This window comes from Meles meles, chromosome 1 (genome assembly GCF_922984935.1).
Source record: "Meles meles chromosome 1, mMelMel3.1 paternal haplotype, whole genome shotgun sequence".
In the NCBI taxonomy this organism is placed as follows: domain Eukaryota; kingdom Metazoa; phylum Chordata; class Mammalia; order Carnivora; family Mustelidae; genus Meles; species Meles meles.
Window position 1 is genome coordinate 10,820,722 of NC_060066.1, and position 26,850 is coordinate 10,847,571.

The window sequence follows — 26,850 nt, forward strand, 5'->3', positions numbered from 1 at the left end:
TTATTGCATCTTCATCAATCCCAGCTGGGACTTTTCTTAGATCCTGCTCTCTGTGTCCATAGGGAGAAAAGAAAGAATTCTCATCTGATTGCCCTGATGATCAAAACCCTCATGTGGAACTGAGGCCGAGGATCACAGATTCCTCATACTAAACTGGCTAGTCTTGTAGATAGTGAGTCTCATGATCCTGGGACAGATCTCTGCAGGACCCAAAATTTTTCCAAATGAGAGTGGGAAGGGCCTGAATGGAAACTCCAGAGAATGCAGTTAGAGCCCTAATTGCTCCACTGACTGCCTTAAGGTCTTGGACAGCCACTTCTCACCTCCAGTTCCCAGTGTTCTCAACTACACCAGAGCAGGTCTGCCTGAAGGATCCCTTCACTTCCTTTCAGCACTGGCATTCGCCCATTCCATTTCCCAGTCCCCAACGCATGCTGGGAGTCCATGGCTGTACCAGTAAGTTACCCACACTTCAGAATCCCACCCTCCAAAGAAACACATAATTCATCAGGAAGTAATGAGGACTCCCACTGTTTAAGGTTACCCTAATATAGGAGAATAGTTTAGCATAATTATCATCCAATGAACTATCTTAAAATATCAATATCAAACTCAGCAACAAGTTAAAGCAAAAGATTGAAAAGGTATTTGAAGTAAAACCTTACCTAACTAGACAATGCAATCTACTCCCTCTCACAGCACTCCAGATAGTTGAGTTTTGGTTATATGAGCTAAACATCATTACAAACATCTTCACACTTCCTCTTCCTTCAGAATCCCACTTTCAACATGGTCATTGTGTTCTGTTGAGTAGTAGTGATCTCTGGGGTTTGGTTTCTTCTCTTGGGTTTCTGCTCTCAATGGGCAGTGCCTTTTTTGTGCAAACCGATGTCCACGAGAAGAACTCTCTAAATTCAATCTCATTTTACCTCTGTCATTCACCTGATGACACCAAGTCACTCCCCAACAAGACGTTCATTTGTTCACTCATTCAGTCATGCATGATTCAGCTGCTCCTTGGGTAAAGGCCAGGTGCCAGGCACTGAGCTGGGGGTTGGAGAAAGAGAAGAGAAAGGAGATGCAGACTTTCAAAGACCTCATTGTTCCTGGGATCGCCACCAGGCTCAATGTGAACTTGCTATCTTTATAGCAGGATAGCATTAGAAAAGTAGAGAAAAATGAGCCAGGGTAATTGGGGAAGGTCTTCCTAAAGAAGTGATTATGAAGCTGAGATCCACAGATAAGATAGGCCAAGGGTGAGGGAGCAAGACCCCAGGAGGAGAGGGATGGCAAGTCCACCATCTCAGCCTGGGTTTCTGCTGCTCAAGAAGAAGCACCTGCTTCTTCCTCCCAACCCCCACCAATAACTCTGATCTGAAATTCCCACTCAAGATGCCTGAAATATTGGGTATTGGTTTTAAAGAGAAACAAGGTATGTTCTCAGACCTTACTGCTTCTGTGATAAGCAGCCAAATATCTAATTGTCCATATTCAGTCTTGTATGCAGGAAATCACAGGCACATTTTTCCCCATCTGCAATTTATTTTTAACCATTTTAACATCAGATTAAGTCTTGATGTTCCCTGGACGGGACATCTGCAGGCTTTTGGGGCAGAGAACATGGAGGGCTTTGTCCATTTCCCCGCAGTGCATCTGCACTCTTCCCGTAACATAGCTTTTTCTGACAACGAATCTCCCCAGGCTCTCCTTAGCTCTGACTCCGAAGATAGCCGCTGAGCTGAGCCAGCGAGAGTCATTAGAGGGGTCTGGTTTTTCACTCTTTTCAGACAAGCAAGTGGATTTGAAGCCTTCAGGGAGTGTTGAGTGAATTAAGTAGGCAATTTAATCCATTAACTTTGACTAATCATCCTTCTTTCCTCTGAAGTTCCAGAGCTAGCCTAAGGTGGGAGAGAGAAAGGTAGAGGTGAGCTTGTGGCTCCCGCAAGATTGCAGGCCCGCAAATGTGTGTTGGTTAGTATACGACACACACCCTGTGCTTCCCCAATGCTTAATACCCAGATTAACTTTTCTAAACAAATTGGCAGGACTTGACTTTCACCAGGGACTGACTCATTGTTCGTGGAGTCACATAACTGTGGCCTGAGGAAACAGAAACAATGAACGCGTGGTATCTTACACAGGAGAAGGTTAATGTATGATATTTTAAATATATGGAGACACGTACTGAAAGAAAGAACAAAAATCTGGATACTTTCCCCCTGACTCCTTTATATCCTTGAACCGGGATCTCAGTTACATTAACCTTGGAACTAATTTGACCAATGACTGGGATAAGATTCTTCAATGTAAAATTTCTTCATTGAGTTACATCGGATTTTTTCCTCTTTTCGCCACCAAGGATACTTTGTATTATTTTTACCCAGTGCAAGGCATATGTATGTATGAAGGTTCTTCTTTCCACACGAAGGTGTGTTTGACCTGAATGAGTGTGCACGCCCACTTTTTACAGAAGTGGGGTAGCATGTGACATAGCCCACCACCATGGCTGCAGCTCTGCATAGGAAGATGAGGGTTATCATTCTCCAGGGACTTCATTCCAGGCCAGAGCAGACACTTGACATTGCTAGTGGCCCTAACAGGCTCCTCCTGGCTATTCATGCATGTGCTTATTTTTACTTCACTTAGGGTCATAAAGGTATTGCCCTGCCTTGCACTTTCTTGGGTATTGATGGAACTTTTTAAAAGGTTTTCTCACATCCCAAAGTCCCAAACTACTGTTGTGAATTCCACATGAGGAGCCTCTAGGAGGTACCATTGCATTTTTCCTACTCTGTGACACTTTTATTCCCCAAAAGGATCTCCCACCATGACACATAAGGCCTTTGCAGACATTTTATGAGTAACATCCACTCAGGACTCCATATCTCAGAGTGATAAACTCAAAAACAAACACTGGCAATAATAATGGGCCAGAAAAGCTAAATTAATGAGACAATTCCAACAGAAAAGTGTATGGCAGAGAATTTAAGAGAAAGTCTCAAAGACATAGCATGTCCTGAGTAGCTGCTTTTCTGGGTTCTGTCCTGCCATACCTGATGAGAAGTAAGGGAAGCTGGGTTCTCGAAGGCCAGTAATGGTAGCACCACTGGAGCCAAATTAAGGAAAACATCAATAACCAGACTTAATCCTTTGCAGAAAGGAGTCTGGAAAAAAAAGACAGATAGACTTTTTAAAACACCAAGCATGAGTCATTTATCAGCAACTCGCATTTATAATACTTATTTCCTATTCCTACATGAAAAGGGTTACTTCAGAACCTTACTAAAGATAAACGTTTTGGTAATGCTTATATTTCCATTGTCTTCAAATTTATAAGAGCCCACACATACACACTCCCACCACAAACATGCCCCAACCCACACACACTTTCATTTTCCCCTGTGGCATTGACATTTCTGAAAAATCTACGTCTTAAATGTACACACACACACACACACACACACACAACTGAGTAACTTAGGTCCTGATATGTTTGTTGATTCATTTCCTGAGCTTTACGTACCCATCTTGCTAACCCCGAAGGTCATTTGGTCAGTGCATGGCAGTTACCTCTCCAGACGCAACCTAGTTGACATTTTGGTCCAGTTGTTATAGCGCTACAAGTCCTTTGAGCCACACCTGCCCTGTGGCCCTATACACAAACCACTAATGTGTCAGAGTCTTCCCAACTCGTGAGTCATGTCCTGAGCAAGAATCCTGCCTCTCTGCCTGGACTTACCCCATCTCTCTCATTCATTCCAGCTTGACCTTGAGATGAGGTCAGTGCTGGGGTTTACATCTATAATCCACACATCACAACAGATGAGATATTTTAAAAGCTAAAACTTCGATTGGCAGCTTGCCTCAAATCATGTGGCTTCAAAGTGACCCCATCTGAACAGTTGTGCCAAGTTCTCTTTCAGCCAGTTCTACATAAGTTTAGAGACCTTTTTGATTGAAAATGGCCCAAGTTCAGTGACTCAAGCACCGTCACTTTCCCAACCTGAGATGAACATCTATCTGAGAAACTCAATGGATATTATCAAGTAAGAAATCCTGAATTAGCTTAATAGAGGATCAGCTGAAGAGAGCCAGACAAGCTTCTCAGGCAGGACAGAATCCTTATCAGACATCACTTGTCCTCAGCTAACCTGGCTCTGAGGCCTGGGAACAAAATCTGGGATGCCTGTGATTCCCTCTGTGGACCCTGAGCACTCTAATCCTGAAAGCTCTGCCCTGTCACCTGGATTTATCTGAAAGTTCGGCCACAACTGACCATTTGCCCACACCTCGTCCAAAGAGAAACAAAACCACTAAGTGTCCAAGACCATGAGCCTCTGGTAAGATAAACTGAGGCAAGAAGCAAAGCATTAAGTGTCAGACAAAGCATACTGGGAAGAGAGCTTAGCATGCCTAAGACCTAAACCCCCAAATGAAGAAACTGTCTTAATGATCTGGTTTATCAATATTCTTTGACAGGTCAAGAGTGAGGCTGTGGGCTTCATATAAGCAGCAAGAAAATTCTTCTTGTGGGATCTACCAGAAGTAGGGACACCTCCCGCATCATTGTTTTAGTCTCTCAATCATAGATTTCAGGACACAAATTGACAAAGGCCAATGAAAGAATTTCATACAATGTTAGTTCCTCATCAAATGTACGATCTGGACAATATTCACAAGCTTTCAGTTCAGCCCAAACCTGGAAAGCAATGATTGTCCAGATTGTCTGGGCTCCAGACTCATGTCTGAGTGCTCATGATTGAGGTTTAGGAACCAAGTTCCACACGGTTGCTGGAATTCAGCACAGTCTGACTGGAAACTTCTGGACTATTATTTCACCAAACAGAATTCTGCCCCCTTGTTATTTCACTTCTTCGAGCAGAAGCTAGGAGTCTATGAAAATTACTGAAATCTTTCCCCATAGCGATACTACATAGATCTTTCCTGCAAGAATATCTCATTGGCCATTAGTTGGCTTTGTTTGGAAGACAGATTATAGTGACATAAATATCCCAAATATGAAAGAGAAGTAAATGTTATCCCTAACCAAAACACTGTCGGGCATGTAATCTGAATGTGATTTTTCATTTTCTCTCAGTACAGATGGGAAAAGTTACAACAATCTTGACTAACACTGCATAACCTCACTTAGGGAGGATGGTTCAGAAAAGAGTCTGAACAAAAACTAAGACAGATAGACTTCTTAAAACACCAAACATGAGTCATTTATCAGCAACTCACATTTATAATACTTATTTCCTATTCCCAGTTTGCTAACACTAACGTTCCTGTAAGAAGGAAGAAGTGTTAGTAGTAGGTTCCAGGAAGCCCCATAAGGATATTTTCCCAAGAGTCCCCCAAATCAGTACTTACCAAGATGCCACTTAGAGCCTCCTTACCAGGAAAACAATAAGTACCACATTCCGGGGAAATCTCTGTTCCCTATCCCTAGATTCCAGGGGAAAAACTTGTGTCTCTTTCAAACACAACAAACATTACCCCCAAAGTCCTGAGTGCAAATCATTTTGGATTAGATCACCTCAAATTTTCCTAAGAAGTGAGCTTTGGAAAAAAAATACCTTTCTTTTGTAAAAAGGCAGGTGCGTTCTCTTCTGGGGTTGGGATCAGGGTTTTAATAAACACAGAAAAAAAAATAGCCCTAATACGTGCAGCTGGGTGCTCTTATTCAGGCTTAGTGTTTGTCCCTGGCCATTTCTTCTCACTTTTGGCTGGTTGTAGGACCCAGGAAGTGGGGTTGGAACTGAGTGAGGCAGAAACCTCTGCCTTTTGCACAATTCAAACTGTGCAGGTGGCAAGTTTGACATAGAGCTGGAGAGACCTCGAGGGCAGGCACAGGGAGATGTTGCCAGGGAGGCAAAGCAGGGGGGAAGCAGGAGCTGGCTGAGGAAGCCTCCGCCCTACTTGCTTCTGAGTGGCAGGCTCCAGCCTGAGCCTGGAAGCAAGTAAGGTCTTGGGAAAAGATAAAGCCTCTCAGCACAAGAGGGGAAGGCACTGAGCCTGCTGGACGTAGCATTTTCTCTGGGTCTTTTCCCAGATCAGCAACAAGCTGGCCCATACTGTAGAGCCCCAGTCACAAGGTCCTGCAGCTCAGTCTCAGGACTGCCATGTCCATCTCCCAGAGGCACTCTCAGTGATGACTTCAACCTCCACTTCAGTCTGTCCTGTGGTAAACACTCAAGCTGACGTGAATCCAGGCTTTGATCTTGGTCATCTGTGACCTCTGGTGCCTCAGTGGCCAGCACTGTGAGATAGTGAGGGGGTGTTGCATTCTCTGAATTCCAAGAACCTGAATAAAACCTCATGTTGAGGAGCACCTGGGGGGCTCAGTGGGTTAAAGCCTCTGCCTTCGGCTCAGATCATGATCTCAGGGTCCTGGGATGGAGCCCTGCGTTGGGTTCTCTGCTCAGCGGCGAGCCTGCTTCCCTTCCTCTCTCTGCCTGCCTCTCTGCCTGCCTCTCTGTCTCATCAAAAGAATGGATAAAATCTTAAAAAACAAAAAACAGCAACAAAAAAAAACCCCTCATGTTGACAAGCATCATAAGGCTTCATTTCAATGATCTTGCTCTTGGCTGGAATTATATTCAACCATGTCCTAATGACTTTTACCTCCTGCTCATCAAATACTAGGCATTTGATTGAATGGTAGAAAAAGAAACCACGTTTCATTTAATAAATACAGTTTGCTAAACAGAATCTTTCCCAATTGGGGTCCACTTGGGAGAGAATAAGAAAAAAATAACAGAACTTTTGATAGCAAGAGTTTGGAACCAATGCCCTTATTAATGCTCTAGATAGTCTCTCAACCTTATACCACTCATTCATGCATGCAGGCATGCATTCACTCCACACATACTTATTAAGAACCTACCAAATGTTCCAGATGCTCGAGATTCAGTTACAGATAAAACACAGTGCCTGACTCTCAAGGGGATCAGAGCCTAGAGGAATAGATCAACACAGAGTTAGGCAACCCCCATACACCACAGTAACTGCTGTGCTGAGAATAAGTGCAGGCTCAAGCAGGTTTTCTGGAGAAGGTGATATCTAATTGGTTTTTAAAACAGTGGTAGGGCATGCAGCTTAGACGCTCCATGTTCAAAGGTATAAACTAGAATGGGCTGAGTAATCGTTTAGTAGGTCATATTATGGCAGTTGTCTAGGCTCCAACACAAGGTCACATGTCATTTGCATTAGGTCTGATTCTATACACTAGAAGGCGGACATGTGGAAAGAAGTTAATAGAATCTTACTCAGTAATCAGAGGCAGGACCCCAGGTGATGTTGTGAACAAAAACAGGGAAGAACTTCAGACCAGTGTTTCCCAAATGACATTTCATGGAACATGTAGAGGTGATTCGAGCCAAAAAGCATTTTGTGTTTGGAAATGTTTGGAAGTTTGGAAAATGCAGAGTTTTAAATCTCATTTCCGCAGAACTTATCATTACCTTCAGTTCAGTAACGCGTACTGTGAGTCTCTCAACAAAACATGTCCTTAGTGACTACGATGGCAATGAACCATAATGGATCCATATTTCCTAAACCAATTGGTCCACAGAACCATTTTGTAAAGAAGCATCCCTTCATTCCTTCATTCCTTCATTCAAAAAACTTGTTTTTTAAGCAAGGTTTTTGGACAGGAGTTAACTAGGAGAATTAGTGATGATCTCCCCAGATGCTACCATTACAACTATATCACAACTACATCACAACTACATCATTGGATTTGCAGTATCTCCAAGGATGCTTTAGAGAGTGTTTTGCAATTGGAGTATGTGATCCATAAGAGCTACAATGTTTCTGACTCAACTTGCTGTTTCTGGAGCGTACACCTCAGCCAGAAATCTTCCTGGAAAGGATGTATTTGCTGCCACAACCTGATGAAGGAATACCAAAGTTTGTGGCATCCACGAAATGAGAGGACAGTAGAAAATAATAGATTTTTACTCTGTGTGTCATATAAGACAATTCCCAAAGAAAAGTCACAGGCCAAAACGACTGTGAGTTTAACAGGGTCTATGCTTGTCTCTCCCCACCCCACCGCCCACCATTCTGATGCAGTTTACAAAAGCACACCTGGGACTTGTGATGCTGATTTTCTCCTGAACCCCCAGATTCTCGGGCAGACCCTATGTTCAGAAACTTGGGAGAAGGGGCTCTGGTTCTCATCTGGGCTTTGATCTGTCCTAAGTTCCTATGAGTAAAGAAGTCATTGAAATGCACTAGGAGAGCATGGATCTCACCTAGGATAAATCTCAGGCCTGTGGTGCCTTTTTGTGAAGTGACTCAGGTATGAGAGGCCAGACCAGTAGCAACCTTTGATGTTTCCCAACATTGTTGCTCCAGTCGGAGCTCCCAAATATCTGGAAATAGCAGCCAAGGTAAATAAATGAGTATACTACACACTTACGACTGTATATAAGCATAATATGTATTTCAGTTATACGTTGAAACATATATTCAGATATATGTATTCAATTGTGTGTGTGTGTGTGTGTGTGTGTGTGTGTGTGTGTTATTCTCAGGCATTTTCCATTTCCTTCCATTTCATCCGTTTGTTTTCCTATTCCTAGCCTCCTAGCCAACTGCTTAAGTTGTTTACAGAAAAGAGCAATCTCGACATGTAGGAGGTCAGTTGCAGTTGGAATCCTATTGGAAAGCTTATGCTATTTTTTAATATGATCCTAATCTTGCTCCCACTGCAGCTGTCAATCTTAAAAAGAGAAAAAGGCATATTCTGTTAAAAACAACTGGCTCCATAATGACTCTAAATCTGCAAATGAGACCCATTACTCATTTCCCCGGTACTATCACAAATGAATTCCCATGAAGTATCAGCATATGGATTTTTGGTGTTGGCAACCATATCCCACTTGGACAAATCTTAGTAGTCATCACTAACAGAGGAGGAGAGGTATACCAGATCATCTCAAACCACAGTCAACTCCAAAGCCAGTCATGCTTTATAGTGGTGCATGAGGGGGTGAGCAAAAGCAGATGGTTTCCTTCCCTAATTCCAGTTTGCTTCATTTCTTGAGTTAATGCTGGTCTTCCCATGAGCCTATACATCCTGAAGCTGTGAGGTGGGTACCAGAGAGACTGCTGGTCAAACAGTAGGTATGATGTCCTATGTCATTGACAAAATGAACAATTAGGAAAGGGTCCACTGAACACTGACTGCTACGATAAAATTCTAGGGGTATACCTGCAAAGAATAAAAATAATTGTCTGGAGAAGAAAAGAATTCTCCAGCACAGCACCACAGACATGTTGATACAAGGGCTCATTCCCAGCTCTGAACTATAATCTGGTAGCCATGATGAAAAAGAGAGAGGTGCTTCCAGACTTCTCTTTTATTTGAAGGAGGCACAAAGCTGGTAGAATTTTGTGGGGGGTTGGAAAGCTCTGACAGGTCACTCAACTGGTCTTTGCCTTCAGAAGTGGCCAATGATACAGGCAGCCAGGGAGCAACATGTATTTCTGGTTTTTGAAATGCCTGCTTATAGACCAAAGTTGATCTCTCATGACGTGTTCACCAGTCCCGATCAACGTAAGAAAAAATGCACAGAGTTATCCATTAATTTAAATGCATCCGATGTAAAGGACTGTTCTTTTTTTCCAAGAGTATAGCATTCTTGTTGAAAAAAAAAATGTCCTTTGTTTTAGGAAGTGGTGGTCACCTCAGAGAGCTGTCATGGCACTGGTGGCTGCTGTTGTAATTTATATAAATCAGTCCCAAAAGTATTTGTGAAATTCCCCTTCTCTGTGAAATCCAGAGGTTCGACAGCCAGCAAAGGCCTGAGGGACTGAAAGTGTAGGTCGGATCAATTTCGTTCCAGGAAGGAAAAGTGATAAAAATAAAAATGAGAGGGAGAGAAAGAAATACGCAATGATGAAGGTACTGAGCCAGTATTTAGTGAATTCCACATCCAGCTGTTCGACCCCAGCTCCAGGCACTTGCTGGGGTGGGGGTGGGGAGCATCTTGGCATCCCAAAGCCAGAGGGTAAAAGTGCATCCCCAGACAACAGCAGCATGGGCATTTTCCCTCCTCCTCTCCAAGATGGAGAACTAAATCTTGTCATTTTCCAAACTATGTGGGAAGAATTTCTGCCCAAGAAACCAGTGGGGGTGCACAGTGTGGCTGACAGTGCAGATGCCTTTGCCTTCCGAGATGCTGTTGGAACAGCATTTAGTCCCAGGGTCTCAAGCCCTCTGGCCCTGCATGGTTCCTGCTGTTCAATTTTCTGGAACATTGGTCCCTGCTTCCTTCTCCTGCTCCAGCTCTCCTCACCTCTCATCCTGCCATTGCTCCCTCTAACATCTATCTTTTTCTCTGCAATAGCCTCCTTGGTATTCAGAGCGGAGATTAACTGTTTCAGTGTCCTACAAGCATGTACCTTACTTTTTTATGTTGGCACATGCAACTCCATCCTTTATCCTGGGGCCAGAGAATGGGTTTCGGTAAATTCTACTAGTGATGAAGCCCTACTGTGGAATTTCTTAGAGACCTTGAATTCAGGTTACATTAAATATCCACATGAAAGTTAAAATGAAGAGTCTAACAGTGCCAGAAGAAGAACCCTTATGGAATGGGCTAGAAGTTCTCTATGAGCTCAAAGCCCCTGACCACTGGCTCTGGAGTCAGAGGACCTGACCCAACTGTAGACAAGCTGATGACTCTTGAGCACATGTCTCTGAAGCTCAAGGATACATGAAGGGTTCGGACAAGAGGGCATCCCAGGTGCTCTGTCAGTTCCTACAGGCTGTCGTTTAATGGCTCTATCACCTGATCCCAGTCTAGTCTGTGGGCTAAGTGGACCAGGGTGAGAGGCTGCCAAAGAAAAGCAGATGAGGTGAGTGTGTACAGAGAGGAAGGGAGTTTTTGTTTCCTGACTCTACAAATGCACCTTATCCTAGACTTTTCCCCCAGGAAATCTCCTGGGGGAGGAGATCAGCATCCCTGTCCCCATATCCCTTCAGCTCCGACTCCCACTAGTTTGTCAAAGCAGTTGTCTTAAATTGGAGCTGTGAGCAAGCATTGCATTTGGCTCAGTCCAGCGAGTTGGTGTTATTACCTGCAGCTGAAACAGCAGGAGACAGAGACCTCCGTGTCACACCTGGTGGACTTCACAAGCCAGTGCTGTAGCTACGCCGCTGTGACCAACCAGGATGGCCATGCCTTTCCCCACCTCCTGCTGTTGAACCCTTGGGAAATGGTGAGAGGATGCCGCTGCTTGCATTTTTTTGCCTAAAAGGAATGAAGCACATATATCTATATCAGTATATAGATATATAATGATCGATGGAGGAAAAAACATATCTGTGCAAAATCTAACAATCTTCTAATTTAAGGAGGAGATCCTGGCACGTTTGGCTCTTTGTCCACGAGGAATGCCAAAAATTAAAAAAATGCAAGCCCTGGGTCTCCCAGTCTCTCCACCACCATTAAAGGAAAGACCACATGAAAGTGTGGACTCTGCTTGGTGAGAGATGATCTTTTCTGTGGGCTTTCTAGCTATTTTAATTTCTGTTATTTCTGGTGGTTCTCTTTCTCTCATACCAGCCATGTGCCTGGTTAGAGAAAGGGTCTTGGTTAACATCTCCAAGCCAACAGCTCTTTAAATACCTGAACCAAAGGAATTCAGTGTGCCTACCTAGAGGAAAGGCAAGTGTCCCTCCTAATGTGCTATTTTGTGTTTCTCTGAAGTGAATGCTAACTGATCAACTTCTGTAGGTTTCACTGAATACAACTGCCTGCATGGAGTGCTATTACTGTTTGCAATGCAACCTGATCTAAAAACATTGCCTTTCTTTTTAATCCAAAGGGGACTAGCAGGTTTATCGTGTTTGCATGTGCTTTCCCCCTAGACTCTGGCTGCCCTAACAAGAAATTCAATAAATCTACTTCCAAACCATCTTGCACAAGCTTTGCATGTCCAGTCTGGGCCTGAGGAAATTAACAAGAGAATAGAACATACCATCGACTTGCGGAGTGGCGATAAATTGAGAAGAGAGCATATCAAGCCATTCTCACTGATGTTTAAAGACTCCAGCCTGGAGCACAAGGTAGAGCTGGGTCTCCATAGTGGCTCTTTTTCTGAAGTTACTTGTCATAAATGTTCGTGGGACCAGAGAGAGAGCCCAGGGGCTGCGGTGTTGGTGGTGTGTTTGTCGTTGGTTTGGTTCAGTTCGGTACTGTCTTTTCTTTTTCTCTTTGCAAATCATGAGTAGACTGAAGGCGTGAACGGAGATGCTGGTTAGAGAAAGAGAGCCTCAGCTTTGCTTTTTAAGGAGAAGATAACTAAAAGACCAGAGGAGTTTCCTCGACTTTGAGATTTTTAACCCTAAGGGACATTAGCACTCACTTGTTTTTGCTTTTAGGAGAACTCATGTCAGTTGTAACCCTTGTCACATAATTTATGAAAACACCCAATAACCGGACACAAGCATTAGTGATAAAGACTGCCTTTCTTAGATTACAGATAACCCTTCTCCCATTTTCCTAGTTGTCTGCTGTCTCAGAGGCCCCCTGATGTAGGCATAGTGGAAAGGCGATGGGTGGTGGGTTCAGCATTGGGTTGGAATTTCAACTCTGCCACTTCCTTCCCATGTGACCTTCAGTAAGTGAGGTAGCCTCTCTGAGCACGAGTTCCTCAGTGCACAATGAGAATCATGGATGTGCCTCCTACTTGGGCTATTATTATGAGAGGCTCCAGGCAACGCCTTGATGAGGTTAAGTGTTCAAAAATGGCAGCCATCACCATACTGATAATAATAGTTTCCCATGCATCTCCCCCACCCTAGCTCTAAACTGTAAAAAGTTGTGGGGAGGCTTAACTGGGCTGCTCCTCTGCACCGATGGAAGTTGACAGACCTTCCTTGACTGAGCACAGGAGGTGCCCGGCCTCTACAGGAGCCTCGGGCAAAAACAGCAGGGAATTTGCAAGCAAATTTCAGGAGTTTGATTCAATACTCTGCAAAGCTCCAGTGAGCGATTTTTTGTTACTTTGCTCAGCTTCCTGGGACATTCTGCTTTCCTCAATTTGGAGAATTCACACTTCTGTGCACATAACCATTCCCAGTGTGTTTCTGTTATTAACTAACTAAAGGTTGCAAACTTCAAAATTCATATCTTCCCCTCTAGTTCACAACTTGAAATGGATTGTGTCTGTGTACTAACAAAAAGAAGAAACATTTTGTCTCACTCAATACCCTCTCCCCAAATAAAAAGTAGGCTTTTCTTATTTGTAATATATTTAAGGGGCTTGAAGTCCAAATTAAATGCAGTTTATATCCTGGTTCCCGCATCGAAGGAGTTAGGAAGAGCTGGGAGGTCTAGCAGAGAATCTTCTCAGTTAGCCTGGGTAAATACCTAGGTCCAGAGCTGTACAAAACCCTTTGGTTCATTCTTGCTAAAGAAGTACTTGCTTCACTAATGACCTGACCCTGCAAACTGTAGATAATTTTTAATGTGTTTTATTCAATGGCAGCTGCATCTCATCTGGGGGACCTGGTGTTGGAGCAGGAGTGGATGTGGGGGCGGGAGGAGCCACAGTGTGTCTGAGGTTGATTTCCAGGTCCAGGAGGGGTTCTTCTAGGAGAAGCAAAGGGTAGCATCCTGAAATGACATGTGGGGATTTGCTCACTGACTGTCCAGCCTTGCACTATCCAGCTCTGTCTCTGCCTTTCATGGGTTCCCCCAGTAAGGACAGTTGGGCACATCAGAAAATGTTCTCTCCCCTCCTGTCACAGAGACACTCCTCATTGAATCTCGTTCTGAGAGTCTCTCTAGGGGCTGCACTGTTGTCAAGCAGAGAATGTATAATAAGTAATAACCATTAAGTATTTACCAAATACCAAGAACCCTTCTAAGCTGTTAGCACAAATTCACTTATAATGACATCGTGAGGTAAGTGTTCTTAGGAGCCTCACCTTAGACTTGAGGAAGTGGAGACACGGAGAAATGATTAGGTGGCCCACCCAAACTCCACCTGTCAGTAGAGGGACTTCAATCTGAGCCTTCTGGGAGCCCCCAGCTGCTGCCTGGTCTGTTCACCACACTGCCTCCCCCAAGAGCCCTGGGGCTTGTTCTCTCCCAGGCCCTCGTAGAAAGGCGACAATCCTGTGCTATCCTCATTCACTCCTCTTTGAACTTTGGATGGGGCAGGAGGCAGGGGCCAGGCATCTTCAAGGCCATAAGGTTCTAGAACTGGAGAATAATGTTCATCTACTCTGTGCCTGGTGTTTATGTGTATCAGTTTATGGTATCCTCAGAGAAAATTGCTATCCTGCTCACAAAAAAGAAAACCAGCCGTCTAGAGGTTAAATAGAGGTCATAGATCTCAAAATCTGGCTGCCGTATTCTGTTGACTCTAAGGTACCATCATCCGTGAGATGCCCCATTTTCTATGGAGCACTAAGAAAGAAAAACGCAGTATGGGGAGTCCAGAAGGAACTGTTCCCAGTAAGCTGGGCTTACCCTGGAGGTAAGGATGGACAGAAAAAAATCCCACCCTCACAGCCATCCCCTGGGACTGGTTAGGGGAAAAAAAAAAAAAAACTCTCCAAGAATTTAAGCTCCAAAATGGAATCCACATAGCTTTGCCGCCTGATTTCACACACTGAATGTGATCTTTAAAAAACCTAAGCCAGGGAATTGAATGTGAAGTGGTCCCGGGTTGATACTGCCCCCTGCTGACCAGCAGAAGCAATCACAAATGACTCTGAAAGAACTCAAGGCTTTACTACTCCATGAATAAGATGCATTCTGGTTTCAGAGATGTTTAAAATTGTGCATCATAGGATTGTTGTAATGTATACAGCGTTTGTGACTCCAAAGATCTCTTTCTCCCACTGCCCTACCCCGCTTCTTCAGAGCAAGTTTGCACCCTAAAAACATGTTTTCTGAAGGGAAAACAGGAAAGAAAAACATTGATTTTTACCATTGGAATTTTGTGGGGAAGAAAAGACTCCATTCTGTTTGAACAATAAGAAGATGTGTGAACAAGGGAATTTTTTCCCTCTCCGCCTTTGTAGTGAGTTAGAGAACGTAAAACTCCTTCAAAATGTCATTCGGACATTTCGTGATCACATTCGCTTATAAAAATGGGCACCTCTACAAAGAGTGTTCTGTGAAATAGGACCTTCACTACCTCGTGGTGTTGCACAAATACCTGTTAAATGAATGAAGACTCAGGCTAAGGAGCAGTTTGGAGGAGACTGTCCTGACTCCTGGTAAGCTGGTCTCGGGATATTTTTAGAACTCTAAGAGCCAAAAGGCATGAGTCAGTGTTGATGTGACTCTAAGCAGTGGAGCTTCAGGAGAGAAGACTGTGAAGTTCTGCTCACGTCCTTCCATGTCACTTCATGGTGGTACACACGCACTTACACGCACACATGCTTGCACACTCACGCACTCACACACTCACTTTCTCGCACACTTAAACACTTGCACTCTCACACATGTACACATAGAGGAATCTTTTGAGTTAAGCAGCATGTTCGTGACTCGTGGCATCACCAATATTGTGCAGCATGTGTTCATGTCCCTCTCTGGTCCTCCTCCCTCTCTCCCCTCTCTGGTCCTCTGTTTCTGCATCTGTGAAGAGTCTAACAGCCCCTGGCATCTTTCAGCAATCGATGCCATGTGTCCCTGAATTCCCTATGAGCATGGTGACCATATGTCCTGGTTTGTCCAAGACGTTTCTTTTCTTTTTTTTTTTTTAAGATTTTATTTGAGAGAGTCCAAGCAAGGGAGAAGGGACAGAGGCAGAGGGAGAATCAGACTCCCCACTGAGCAGGGAGCCAGACATGGAGCTCCATCCCAGGACCCTGGGATCATAATCTGAGTGAAGGCAGACATGACCGAGCCACCCAGGTGCCCCAAGACATTGATTCTTTCAATGTGATTATTAGTAGTACCTCCCTTCACTTTCAAAACTCACTGGTGTGGATTACAAGAAACATGAGCCCAGGCTTGGTCCTTAACCAGATTAGAATTCATGGTTCTTAGCATCTCTAGTTCCCAGCATCCCCGTGAGGACTTTCTGAGCAGACCTCTGGGTGGGGTGGGGAGCATAACCCAGTCATTGTAGGTCTCCTCCAGGTCCTCCCAAATTTCACAGAAAAATCCTCTGCCGTTCTTTAGCCTCAAGCTAAATACTTCCTGAGACAGCTTACAGATCTCAGGGGCAAATAAAAAATTAGAATTATGGTAAAAGGAATGAAGAAACATGATATGTTTGTCAATACTGACAATCATATTGGATTTTTTCCCCTTTCTTACATGTGACTTTTTCTTATCAGAAAAAATGGATGCATGTTCACTAACAAAAGTTTATGCCCATCCCATAAGACAAAAAGAAGAAAGTAACATCTCCTGTGACGTTACAAACCAGGGTAACCACTGTGAACATTTCGGTATCTGTCTCCCTACACCTTCATGCTTGTAATTCCTTATGCTCATCTGTGCAATTTTTTAATTAAAATGGGACCGTTTTGTACATAATAATTTGTGATACAGTGTTAAGCCCTCTTTGCTTGAACTTTTCCCCATATTATTAAATATGCAGTTACAAAATAAATTGTAACTACATACTACTTCGTTGCATGTTTTAACCATTTGGGGCTTTTTTTCTCAGTTCTTCACTCTTACAAATTATAAACTGCATTGCAGTAACCATTGTCTTAGTTAAATCATACACCCATGCTTAATTCTTTCCTTAGGAATAATATCCTAAAAATGGCTGCAAGAGAATGTACATTTAAAAATACTTGATGTGCGTTCCGAAATTGCTCTCAAAATTGTGCCCATACTTTTAAATTGGCCACTTGGATAAGAAACAGCATCTCCTTGTCAGTTTTATTTTTTTTAATTATTCTTGAGGTTGAAAGTGTATCTGTAGATGCTTTTACGTTTTGGTCTTTCTGTTTCTCCTTTTGTGGTTTGCACATTCATCTTGATTGTTGTCTTTCATTGTGGTACTCATCTCAGTGTTATTGATGTGTGAGTATTCTGTATGTATATAGGGAGAGACTTACTCCCATAAGACTTACAGGAAAGGGGTATTCATCAGCCTCTGGTCCTCATTTCTCTTTTAGAACAAGGCTTTTCATATATTTATTATTTGTGAAGCTTAGGAGGGTGTAGGCAATTAATTACAATTACTTATGGATGTTTCTAGGCCAAATAAACCAGCCCACTACCTGTAGTTCCTGAAGAGAGTTCAGTAACATAGGGACACATACCTGGATGGACTTTGATAAGCTTAGTTTTCCAAAACAGTATCACCATTTCCAAACGAGTCAACTTCCTCATCACAAGAAAGGTTGGGCTATGTTTAGTATATACTTCAGAACTGGTTTATGGGAATTTATGCTTTTGATGTGTGCATTTTAAGAGGCTAAGTACTGAAATCAAACCATATCAATGATGACCAGATTTCCTTCTCTTTTTTTCGATGCTGACATCCTTGAGCTAAATTTCAAAATGTTTTCTGTTGAGAAAAATCCTCCTTATGTGATTGTGAAAATTTTAAGGATAAAAAGCCTCTTTGTCCCAGACTGATATTTTTTCAAGTAGAATGACATTTGGGGATCTTGTTAAAAATACAGGTACCCACCCATCACTCTATCCCCAAGATTCTGATGTTCCAAGGGGAGCTAGGATTCTAGGATTCCTTTGTCCCAAGTTGGTGGCCAACCTTCTCTGTCCTTGGCTATACATTAGGATTTGGGGTTGTTACTTGACAAACACCCTCAGAGATCAGCTCATATCAGAAGGTCCTAGATCCACACTGGATGCCAATATGGCCTCGGGAATGTCTCTGTAAGGCTCACAGTGTTCCTAGGAGCTCAGACTCTAGAGTCAAGCAGACCTTGGTTCAAATCCCACTTTGGAAATAGAAGTGGGTGCAAAGAGTGGTTAACGAATTTATGGGTTGTGAGTGGGTGCTGACACATTGAGAGCCTTCCATCATGCAGGTGGACATTCATGCATCTCCTTGATCTCAAAAGTGCCCAGTCTTTGTTAAAAGACAGAGAAAGAACACACACTTGATTACTGGGTAGACGTGCTTGAATCCAGTTCCTACCAATTACTGACTGAACGACACAGGAAAAGGTGATCTCGCTGAGGGGATAATGATCATAATACCTGCCCCTTCACTGGGTTGTTGTGAAGTTTAGTTGACCTAATACTCACGGAATAGAGGTTTGAATAAAGGCATTATTTATTCTTTTCCCTTTCCTTGAGATTGATCCTATGTCAGTCCACATCTGGGCCAGGCTAAACCCTCACTTAACATAAATCTCAGATGTATAGAGCTTCCGTAAAGAAATGACTTCCTTAAAAATGGTGGGAAGAAACAGTGTTCCTGTGGCCTGTATACCAGGGTCACAGTCTTCGCAAATACATAATCACATAAGAACGTTATGGTGCATACTAGCCAAATACACACCAACAGCCCACTCTGGGAGGCCTTCATGGCCCTGCATCCCAGTCAGAGCAGCAGCAGCAGCCATTGTGGCCCCCTGGGATGTATTTAAATATGTAAGAGTCATTCTGTTGCCTTTTCTCTAAATGATTTTATTATTCCAAATTCTCTATTATCACCGTCTTCCAAATAAGATGAGAAAGATTGGCTCTCTTTAAGGACATTTGGTGTTTGATCATCCCCAAAGGCCATGCCCTTCTTCCGAAGAGACCAAGCCAGCTCAGGATTTTAGATTTCACAGATGGGTGTCTTTCTGCTCCTGCAAGGACTGTCCTTTCTGTCCGTGCTCATGATCCCTGGGAAGTCCCTCCAGCCCAGTGCAGAGCATTTGCTGCTCACTGACTGCTTCAGACATACACCAGGACAGGTGCTGTCAGAAGACGGAAAGACGTGGCTTCCACTCCCTTCAAACTTACACTCCAGCTTGTGATCTCGGGCAAGTCGTTGAACTTCCCATCCCCACAAGACTGCTGTGCAGATGAAAGGCAGATAACTCACATGGAGTGCCTCGAGGCAGCAGCGTTGCAAAGACACTGACATTCGTTGATCGCTTGCTACTCTGTCAGGCCCTACCACAAGCATTTTATATTTGTTACCTCATTTAATTTTTACGGCAGTCCTTTCATGTAGGTATTATTGTTTGATAAACAAGGGAGGCTCAGAGATTTGGAGTAACTTTCTCAAGTCTTCAGCATATAGAAGATAGCAGGGCAGGGATTCAAATCTAACTCTTTTCCCCAAAACTCAGATGTTTTTCTACCACACTTTGCAAGAGCTTATTATTTTCAAGGTTTCTCTTTTTCATATAGTTTGGAATTGTGTTGAAGATGAGGTTGATGGGGTGTGCCAGGGGGATTATATCGCTATGCATGTGGCAAATACCTTGGAGGCAGAAAAAAAAACAAAATTAAACCATGAAATTTTCTCTCAACCTTTGTTTACTCCCCCCCACACCCACGCGCATACACAGACATGTACATATTGCATGGATGTCAACATATACACGCGCACGGACACATACAGATGCACACATGTATACACACTCATGCACAGACGTGCACACATGAACACACATCCATGCACATGCTCAGACATATACACATGCATGCGTGTAGACACATACACATGCACAGGCACATATAACGCGTATATGCATGTTCCCTGCACAAGCACGTGTATGTATACATGCATGTATGTACACATCCCCATGCACGGGCAGGTACATATGCAGGCATGGGCACTCATATATACATGTGTGCACACATGCACACACAGGCATGTACACATGCACGGACACACATATGCAGACATGTGTGTGTGCTTGCATAGACACACATGCACAGATGTACACACTGCGGGTGTACAGGCACATGCACACGCGTGTACATGCATAGACTGGTACAGTGCATACGTGTATATGCCTGTGTACGTGTACACACACGTGTGCACACACGTACGAATGCATACATATGCATGTAGACGGGTACACGTGCATACATTACACACAGAGAAAGAGGTACACACATGTACACGCGCAGACAATCTGTCACATATTCCTGGCAGCACCGAGATACGACAAGGATAATCCCATCACTCTCACTGTCCATGTGCCTGTGAAAACCCAGTAAGTGACTAAACAGACACATGAGACTCTGTCTTAGGGCTGTGGGGGTGGGCACACTGAGCCGTTGAGTTACCCCTGAGTTGTGTAACAAGGCAGAAAGCTGGGTGGTGTGAGCTGTCGAGGACAGAGCTATGTGAGCCAGTTGGTCTGAGAGAAAGGCAAACCAGGCAAGAGCCACCTCGCAGGCCAGAGGCACATCAGACAGATGAAGTGTGAGCGTCCTCTTCACACCCAAGTCAGCCATGAGCTTTGGCCCACTTTTTAGGTAAAAATAATAATACTTGTCATAGACAGTACTTGCAGTGAACCAAGTCTGTTGCTGAGTCCTTTCAAAACATTCATTTGACATTACTCTTTTCTCTGTCACCAACCACATAAAAACAAGGGCTTGTTACACAAGGGAGCCTTTAGATAATCCCTTGGCTGAGTACAGGTGGTTCTTACCTGCGTTCAGAATTTCTCTCAGTTTTCCTCTAGACTTCATAAAGAAATCAATTTAAGTAGGAGCTTGAACAAGTTCTGGAAAAATACTTCATAAACTTTGACATTTCTCTTTCTTTTTTTCCCCACCCACTCCTGTTGCAGTAATGACAAGTGGAATGACATCATTAAGGAGGACTTGTGGCAAAGCCAAGAAAGCTGGCCAGATGAATGAATTTTCTAATGGATTAGGATGTTGGACTCTGGAATTAGGGAATGAAAAATATGCATGCATTTTTTTTCAGGATGGTGTGCAGAATTTGTTATTTCCATTTCTTATTTAGGTGCAGAGATGTAGGAATCTGGAGCCTGAACCAAATGGTCTCAGGTCTTTTTTCTTGTTTTTCCAAATCAGACCCTTCCTGATCATTTTCATGATTTTATTTTTTAATTATTTTTATTTTTTTACTTTTTTTATTATTATGTTTAGCATAATAGCCAGCATATAGTACACTGTAAGTTTTTGTTGTAGTGTTTTAAAAGAATATCCTTCTGTGCTCATGGGTTACTTTTGAGTTTTATTCTTGTAAGGCCCAAAACTGCGAGACTGTTTAGGCCACCTCCTTCAGGTGGGAAGAAGAGATTTCAAAGAAGCTTAGCAAGAGAATCCATCCCTTATTCAAACAGTAGCTTTGTGAGATTCCTTTATATTTGTGATATTACCCTGTAAAATTACTGTTATTTCTAACAACTTCTAGGCAATCAAATGATATCAAGGGTCATTTCACTTATCTCTTTTTATCAGACCAATTAGCTAGCTTTAGTCCCACAAAGTCAGTATTTTCAGAGTCAAAAGTACAAATTTCATCCATAAGTGCAGTGTAGGATGGTAGAATTATGGTGATTTCAACCCAAAGGATATTGGCTCAGTCCTTAGCGCAATCCTAATGCCTCATGTGTAGACCTCACTAACACCTACAACCAGTGGCTTCTAGGCAAGGAACACAGGAGTAGTTACCACACCTTTGGGCTTATTGTAGCTTGGGGAACTGGGCCAGTAAAGAAAAGAAGAGTGTCCTCCCAAGGATGAGAGATTTGAGAAAGGGTGATCTACAAGATTTGGGTGGGAAGCTTTGTAAAGTCTTGCTTGGAATTCTCATATGTCAGTCAATCTCCTTACATAGGAAGACCATAACATATTATCATAACACACTATTGATACTGTATTGTCCTTAAGGAACTTCTGTCATGCCTGGTATAGTGTCCTCCTGGCCTCCGTCTTCTGAAGCCGTCCATCTTAAATATGTGTTCACATGATTCCTTATGAGTTTACTAAAAATGCGGAAATTTACTTTTGTTCAAAGGTCGGGTTACTTGGGAAGAAGTATGGCTGTGAGACGTTTCTCAGACACATCTGTCACTCATAGACTTATGACTGATAATGATTTGGTTAGACACTAAAACCAAGATAGGGAAAACTGTCTATTTCAAAATACGAAATTATTGAAAATGAGTCCTTCCCTCTTTTATTGCAATTATGCCTTTTCCTCAAATGATCCATTAAGGGTGCTCTAGCCATTGTCATGCTATGTAATGCATGAGTTTAACAACAGAAGCTAAATTCCTTCACTCACTCATGCAAAATGGAGCAGATCATCCAGTTGAGATTCTTCTTTAACTTAACAAACATATTAATTTATTCTAATGAGACATGTGCTAGAAAACGATCTTTTTTCCAATTAGATTTATCCGAAGATGGAATGGGTTCTCAAGTGAGGGACTGATTTCCCCCATCATTGGAAATCTTCAGGCATGAGTTAATAGCTCATTTCTGAGGGATTTTGTTGAGTAAAATTGGCATGAGTAAGCATTGTCCCAAGGTGGCAAATACAATCCACCCTTTTAAAAAATTGTGTGATCTCACATACACAATTGGGTGAAAAGACAGTATGGCTGTAGTTTGGACAATTAACTAACTAGGTCACTCCTTTGGTTAGAACTATTCTTTACATCTTACAGAGATGCAAGAATTTCATCAGTGCTCTTTAGCTCATGGTTGAAGTGGCCAATCTAGGAGAAAAGGGTAATTTTCCTCCCACACGTATAGGAAGGTTCTCCAGGCCTGACTCAGACACAGAAACAGACAATTAGAAGCTCTGTTCATCACCTCTGAAAGCTAGCTTCCTGGTCACAACTTCGTGGATGAAGATTCTAGAATAACCTTGTCCTGTGTGACCAAACTCGGGTTGCGTGCTTCCTTGTGACAGATCTAGGAACCCCAAAGACTCGTGGCTCTGATGTCATTTCTGAAGATGCCTTTCAAGAGAAGGTAGGGCAATACCCCCAGACATGAACAAAATGAAACACACGTTCTTCCTGACCCCAGTTCCTTGGAAGGGACCCCATGTCTCAACCTGGTCAAACAAGTAGGAAAGTTTTATTTTTAAAACAACATTTTAATCACTTGGAGGCTGTGGTTCTTCTTATTCTGTTACTCTTACATAAAACCCACTGTGCCGTTTCCTTTCTTCCCTGCTAGTGGTTCACTCCTACAGGCCTTGAGAAAAGGGCTCTTTCCTTTGTATTGCTTTGTGCTGGTGATCCATGCATCAATCATGAAAATTCAGGACTGCCAGTTTGTTAAACTCATTCATAGGGTGTTTCTAAGGACCACGCTTGGCCCAGATTATGATTTACTCTCATTCTAACCACGATTTACATAAACTCAAATTTTTAACACATTCCCTTTCTTTGTGTCATGAACCATATCACTGAAATAGAGCAGAACATGTTATACAGCGCCCTATGCAGAAGATAACCATGCCTTGAAAACATCACCATAGCAGCAGATAGTACAGCCAATGACACATGGCATTGCAGGGCTAAACTCTGGATTTCCTACTTAGAAGCCGTGAAGTTCTAGAATCCTCGGTTTCATTATCTGCAAAATGGGGATAAGATATGATATGATAAACATTATCTTCCTCAAAGCATTGTTGTATTAACTAAAAGAGATTGTTCACATAAAGCACATGGCATGGGGCTTACCTTTCACCAGGCGTTAGTTATTATTATTCAAATACATTACAAGATTCTGACCATTTCCTGAGTCAACCAGAGCCCTATGGATTAAAAAAAAAAAATGTAATTTAACTCTAACCTAAGATCTCAAGGAAAGCACTTGTAACTTGTTCCAAGTGGCATGCTCTTTTAATTAGTATTAATCCCAGTAGAGTTGGCTCAGGTACTAGCTTCAGGCTTTTTCTGCTCTCAGACAGTGGTCCGACAGAGTGAACACACCACTGAGAGCTAAGAGGTGTGGCTTATTGTCTGAACTTGGCCACCAATCCCCCAACTGACCTTGGCAAACTCTTTCTCCATATCTGATTCTCAAGTTTTTCTCATCTAAATATATACATATACATATATGTATATATTCTCTTGAAGTCCAAGATCAGTGAATTATAAAGGCCCAGGCGTCATTTCCAATGACACCTTTCCTAAAGGTCTCTGGAGAAGTGGAGAATTCCACCTGCTGGTGGAAGATCTTTTAGGAGGCAGGGAAAGGAATCAAGGCAGGGTCTTTTCCTAAGACAAAACAAAACAAACAAACAAATAAACAAAACCCACACACACATACTAGCTTACAATTCCTTTTAAAAGAACCCTTTCTAACATGATGGACCAAACAGTCAGCCACACTGTAGGGTCCCCTACTGAGTACAAGGTACCATTTTGCACAGAGGGATGGAAGACAGCATTCTAGAAGGCAACACTGAGGTTGAAAAGCAGGCTTTGGAAAAGTAATGAGCATAGAAATACACGAAGTATAATTAATTGATTACAGGAAACACCTGTATGAGGTTGCCCTATGCCCTAAGAACCTGCTCCGGGTGTTTTACATATATTAATTATTTCATTCTCCCAGCAACCATAATAAGATAGTTCCTATTATTATCCTTATTTTCCTGGTGAGCAAACTGTGGCATACAATGCTTAGTCAACTTGTCCAGGATTCGTTCCATAGATAGTAGGTGTTGGAGCTAAGGTTCAAATCCAGGTAGTCTAGCTCTAGGTTAGTTCATTTTGCTCACCACTAAGACTTAAAAGGATGAGTGAGGCCAAGTGAGGACAGAACAGACATGAGGTGAGCAGGAGAGAGCTCTAACAATGGCAGGAGAGAACGTACATGTAACTTATTATAGCTGCGAGCCCGAGTGTTCAGACCTTCACAAGTCAAGAGGAAGTGAAATGAATCACCACCCAATGTCAGTACCCTATCATCCTGAGCCAATTAGGAATGTTCTTTCCATAGTTCTGTTCTCCTTTGTGCTTCCAAAGTAACAATGCACTCTGTGCTGAAACCCAGTATTTTATACTCGATTGACATCAGCTTCCCAATATTATAAGGCTCTTCCTTGTGACAGTGTTGGACCTGGAGTTCAAGCATGAATAATAGAATTTATTATCCAATCCTAGCACAAATAATATAATAGCATTGGGAACCTATGAATTGTATTCATGCTCCCATATGACAGATCAGAAAAGGGAAGTTCAAAGAAACTGGCTTCACTCACGGCGAGCCACAGAGAGAGTGGACAATCTTGAGTCAGAAGAAGTCTTTCCCGCCTGCCAGCAGAGGCAAGTGAAAAACCTAAAGCCATGTGCAACTTTAGGCTGGACCAGTAGTGACTATGTGACATTTTTAAGGTCATCCCTGAGAAGCATTCAGGAAAGGAAAGGAGGCAGAGACTCGGGCTTTTGATCTATAGGAAAGACTTCTTCACAGTAAAAATGGACCCAACATGGAAAGGAACGCTTTGCAAAGGAGTGAGTTCTCAGACACCAGGAGTATCCAAGTCAAGGGCAGACAATCTCCCTAGGATTTCTGCCCCCACTCAGTGGAAAGAAACCCAGTTGCCTCAACAAAGCAGGAAAGGCATCTGATGATAATCAGCAGGTGTTTGAATAGACGTCAGGAATGTCATGGAAAGGATTCCTGAAGGTCGCCTTCCATTACAACTCCAAGCTGCTGTGATAATGGTGGGGAAGATAAAGATGCAGAAAATGAGGAAGACAGGGATTCGACAAACTAAAAATTATTGTTGTTTTAAAAAATCTCATGACCAAATCTATATAACCAAGCTCGTTTGACATTCACCAGTCAGCTAACAAAGAATCATTAGATTTTGTACAATTAGTTGTTAAAAGAAATTCAGACATTTATCTTTCCTTGACTTAACTGCTTTGTGGCTAACTTGCTGATTTCTAAGCTGGTATGTATATGCCTCTCTCTGATTGTGCCCCATCCTTAGGTAGTGCTCCCGGTAATACGGATTTTCTGTAGTTTTATCGGGAGTGAGGGTGGCTTATCGTGATGTTTCAGGGGAGCAGTCCAGTTTCCCCTCCAGATACCGAGCAGGTGGGCAGCAAGCAGACAGACCCTCAGTCCTGAGGAACAGAAAAAGCATTGCCCTGAAGCAGCATGAAAGTGCACTCTCTAAACAACCTTATGCTCCCCACTGTGGAGCTTGCTGGCCGCGGGACATTGCCATTCCCCCACATCTCAGCCAGGACGCTGAATAGTCCATTCAGTCTAAAACCCAGACCACACCAAGAAGTAAGCAAGAGAATAAAAATCATGTAACTGTTGATCGTGACTACCACACCAACAACAAATTGGACTGATTTTAGTATTTCATTGACGTGACCCAAACCTTCTCTCAGTACTGGGGACAAGCCCACAGTATTGCCAGAGTTCCATTTACTTGTTTCCCTTATAAAGTAACTGTGAATTTCAAGTCAAGGAATACAAAGTTCCAAAGCCAGGCTTAGCTTCCTGTTCCCCTACCCTAAAAATGATCTGCACGCTCAGTGATCTATGGCAAGTTGTTTGACCTCTCTGGCATTGAGGGAAAATGAGGGGCTTGTCCTAGGAAGGCTGATATTAAGTTCTTCTTCAGTTTTAAAAAATCCTTTCTTCCTTCTGAAGGAATTGGACTCTACTTCATTCAGTGACTCCAACATAGTTTCAGGAAATTAGACAGGACTAAGGCAAGTGCCTATTCAGTGCTGACCTTCCAGAAGTTTTTAAGGCTAGACAGTGAAATCACTGAGCTCGCTGGATAACCAAAATAAAGTTTGTACCATTACCCAGGGTTGCCTGGAGCAGAAAAGAAAAGGGCATGGAATACATTGGACGAACAGTTGGGTTTCTCTGTGTGAAATGAAAGGGCTTTGCACTCACTGGAGTTCTCTTAGGCTGCTCTCTCTTCTAAGATTCTGTGATCTTA

The 26,850-nt window shown here is 42.9% G+C and overlaps 1 protein-coding gene across 1 annotated transcript in view; it reads left to right on the top strand.

The window, feature by feature from the left end:
• Positions 1–26,850, top strand: part of ADCY8 (adenylate cyclase 8) — a 221,859-nt gene that overhangs the window by 125,860 nt on the left and 69,149 nt on the right. The window contains exon 8 of the mRNA XM_045978186.1: positions 11,888–12,085. Within this exon, the coding sequence (XP_045834142.1) occupies positions 11,888–12,085 (198 nt within the window). The remainder of the gene's footprint in view (positions 1–11,887; positions 12,086–26,850) is intronic.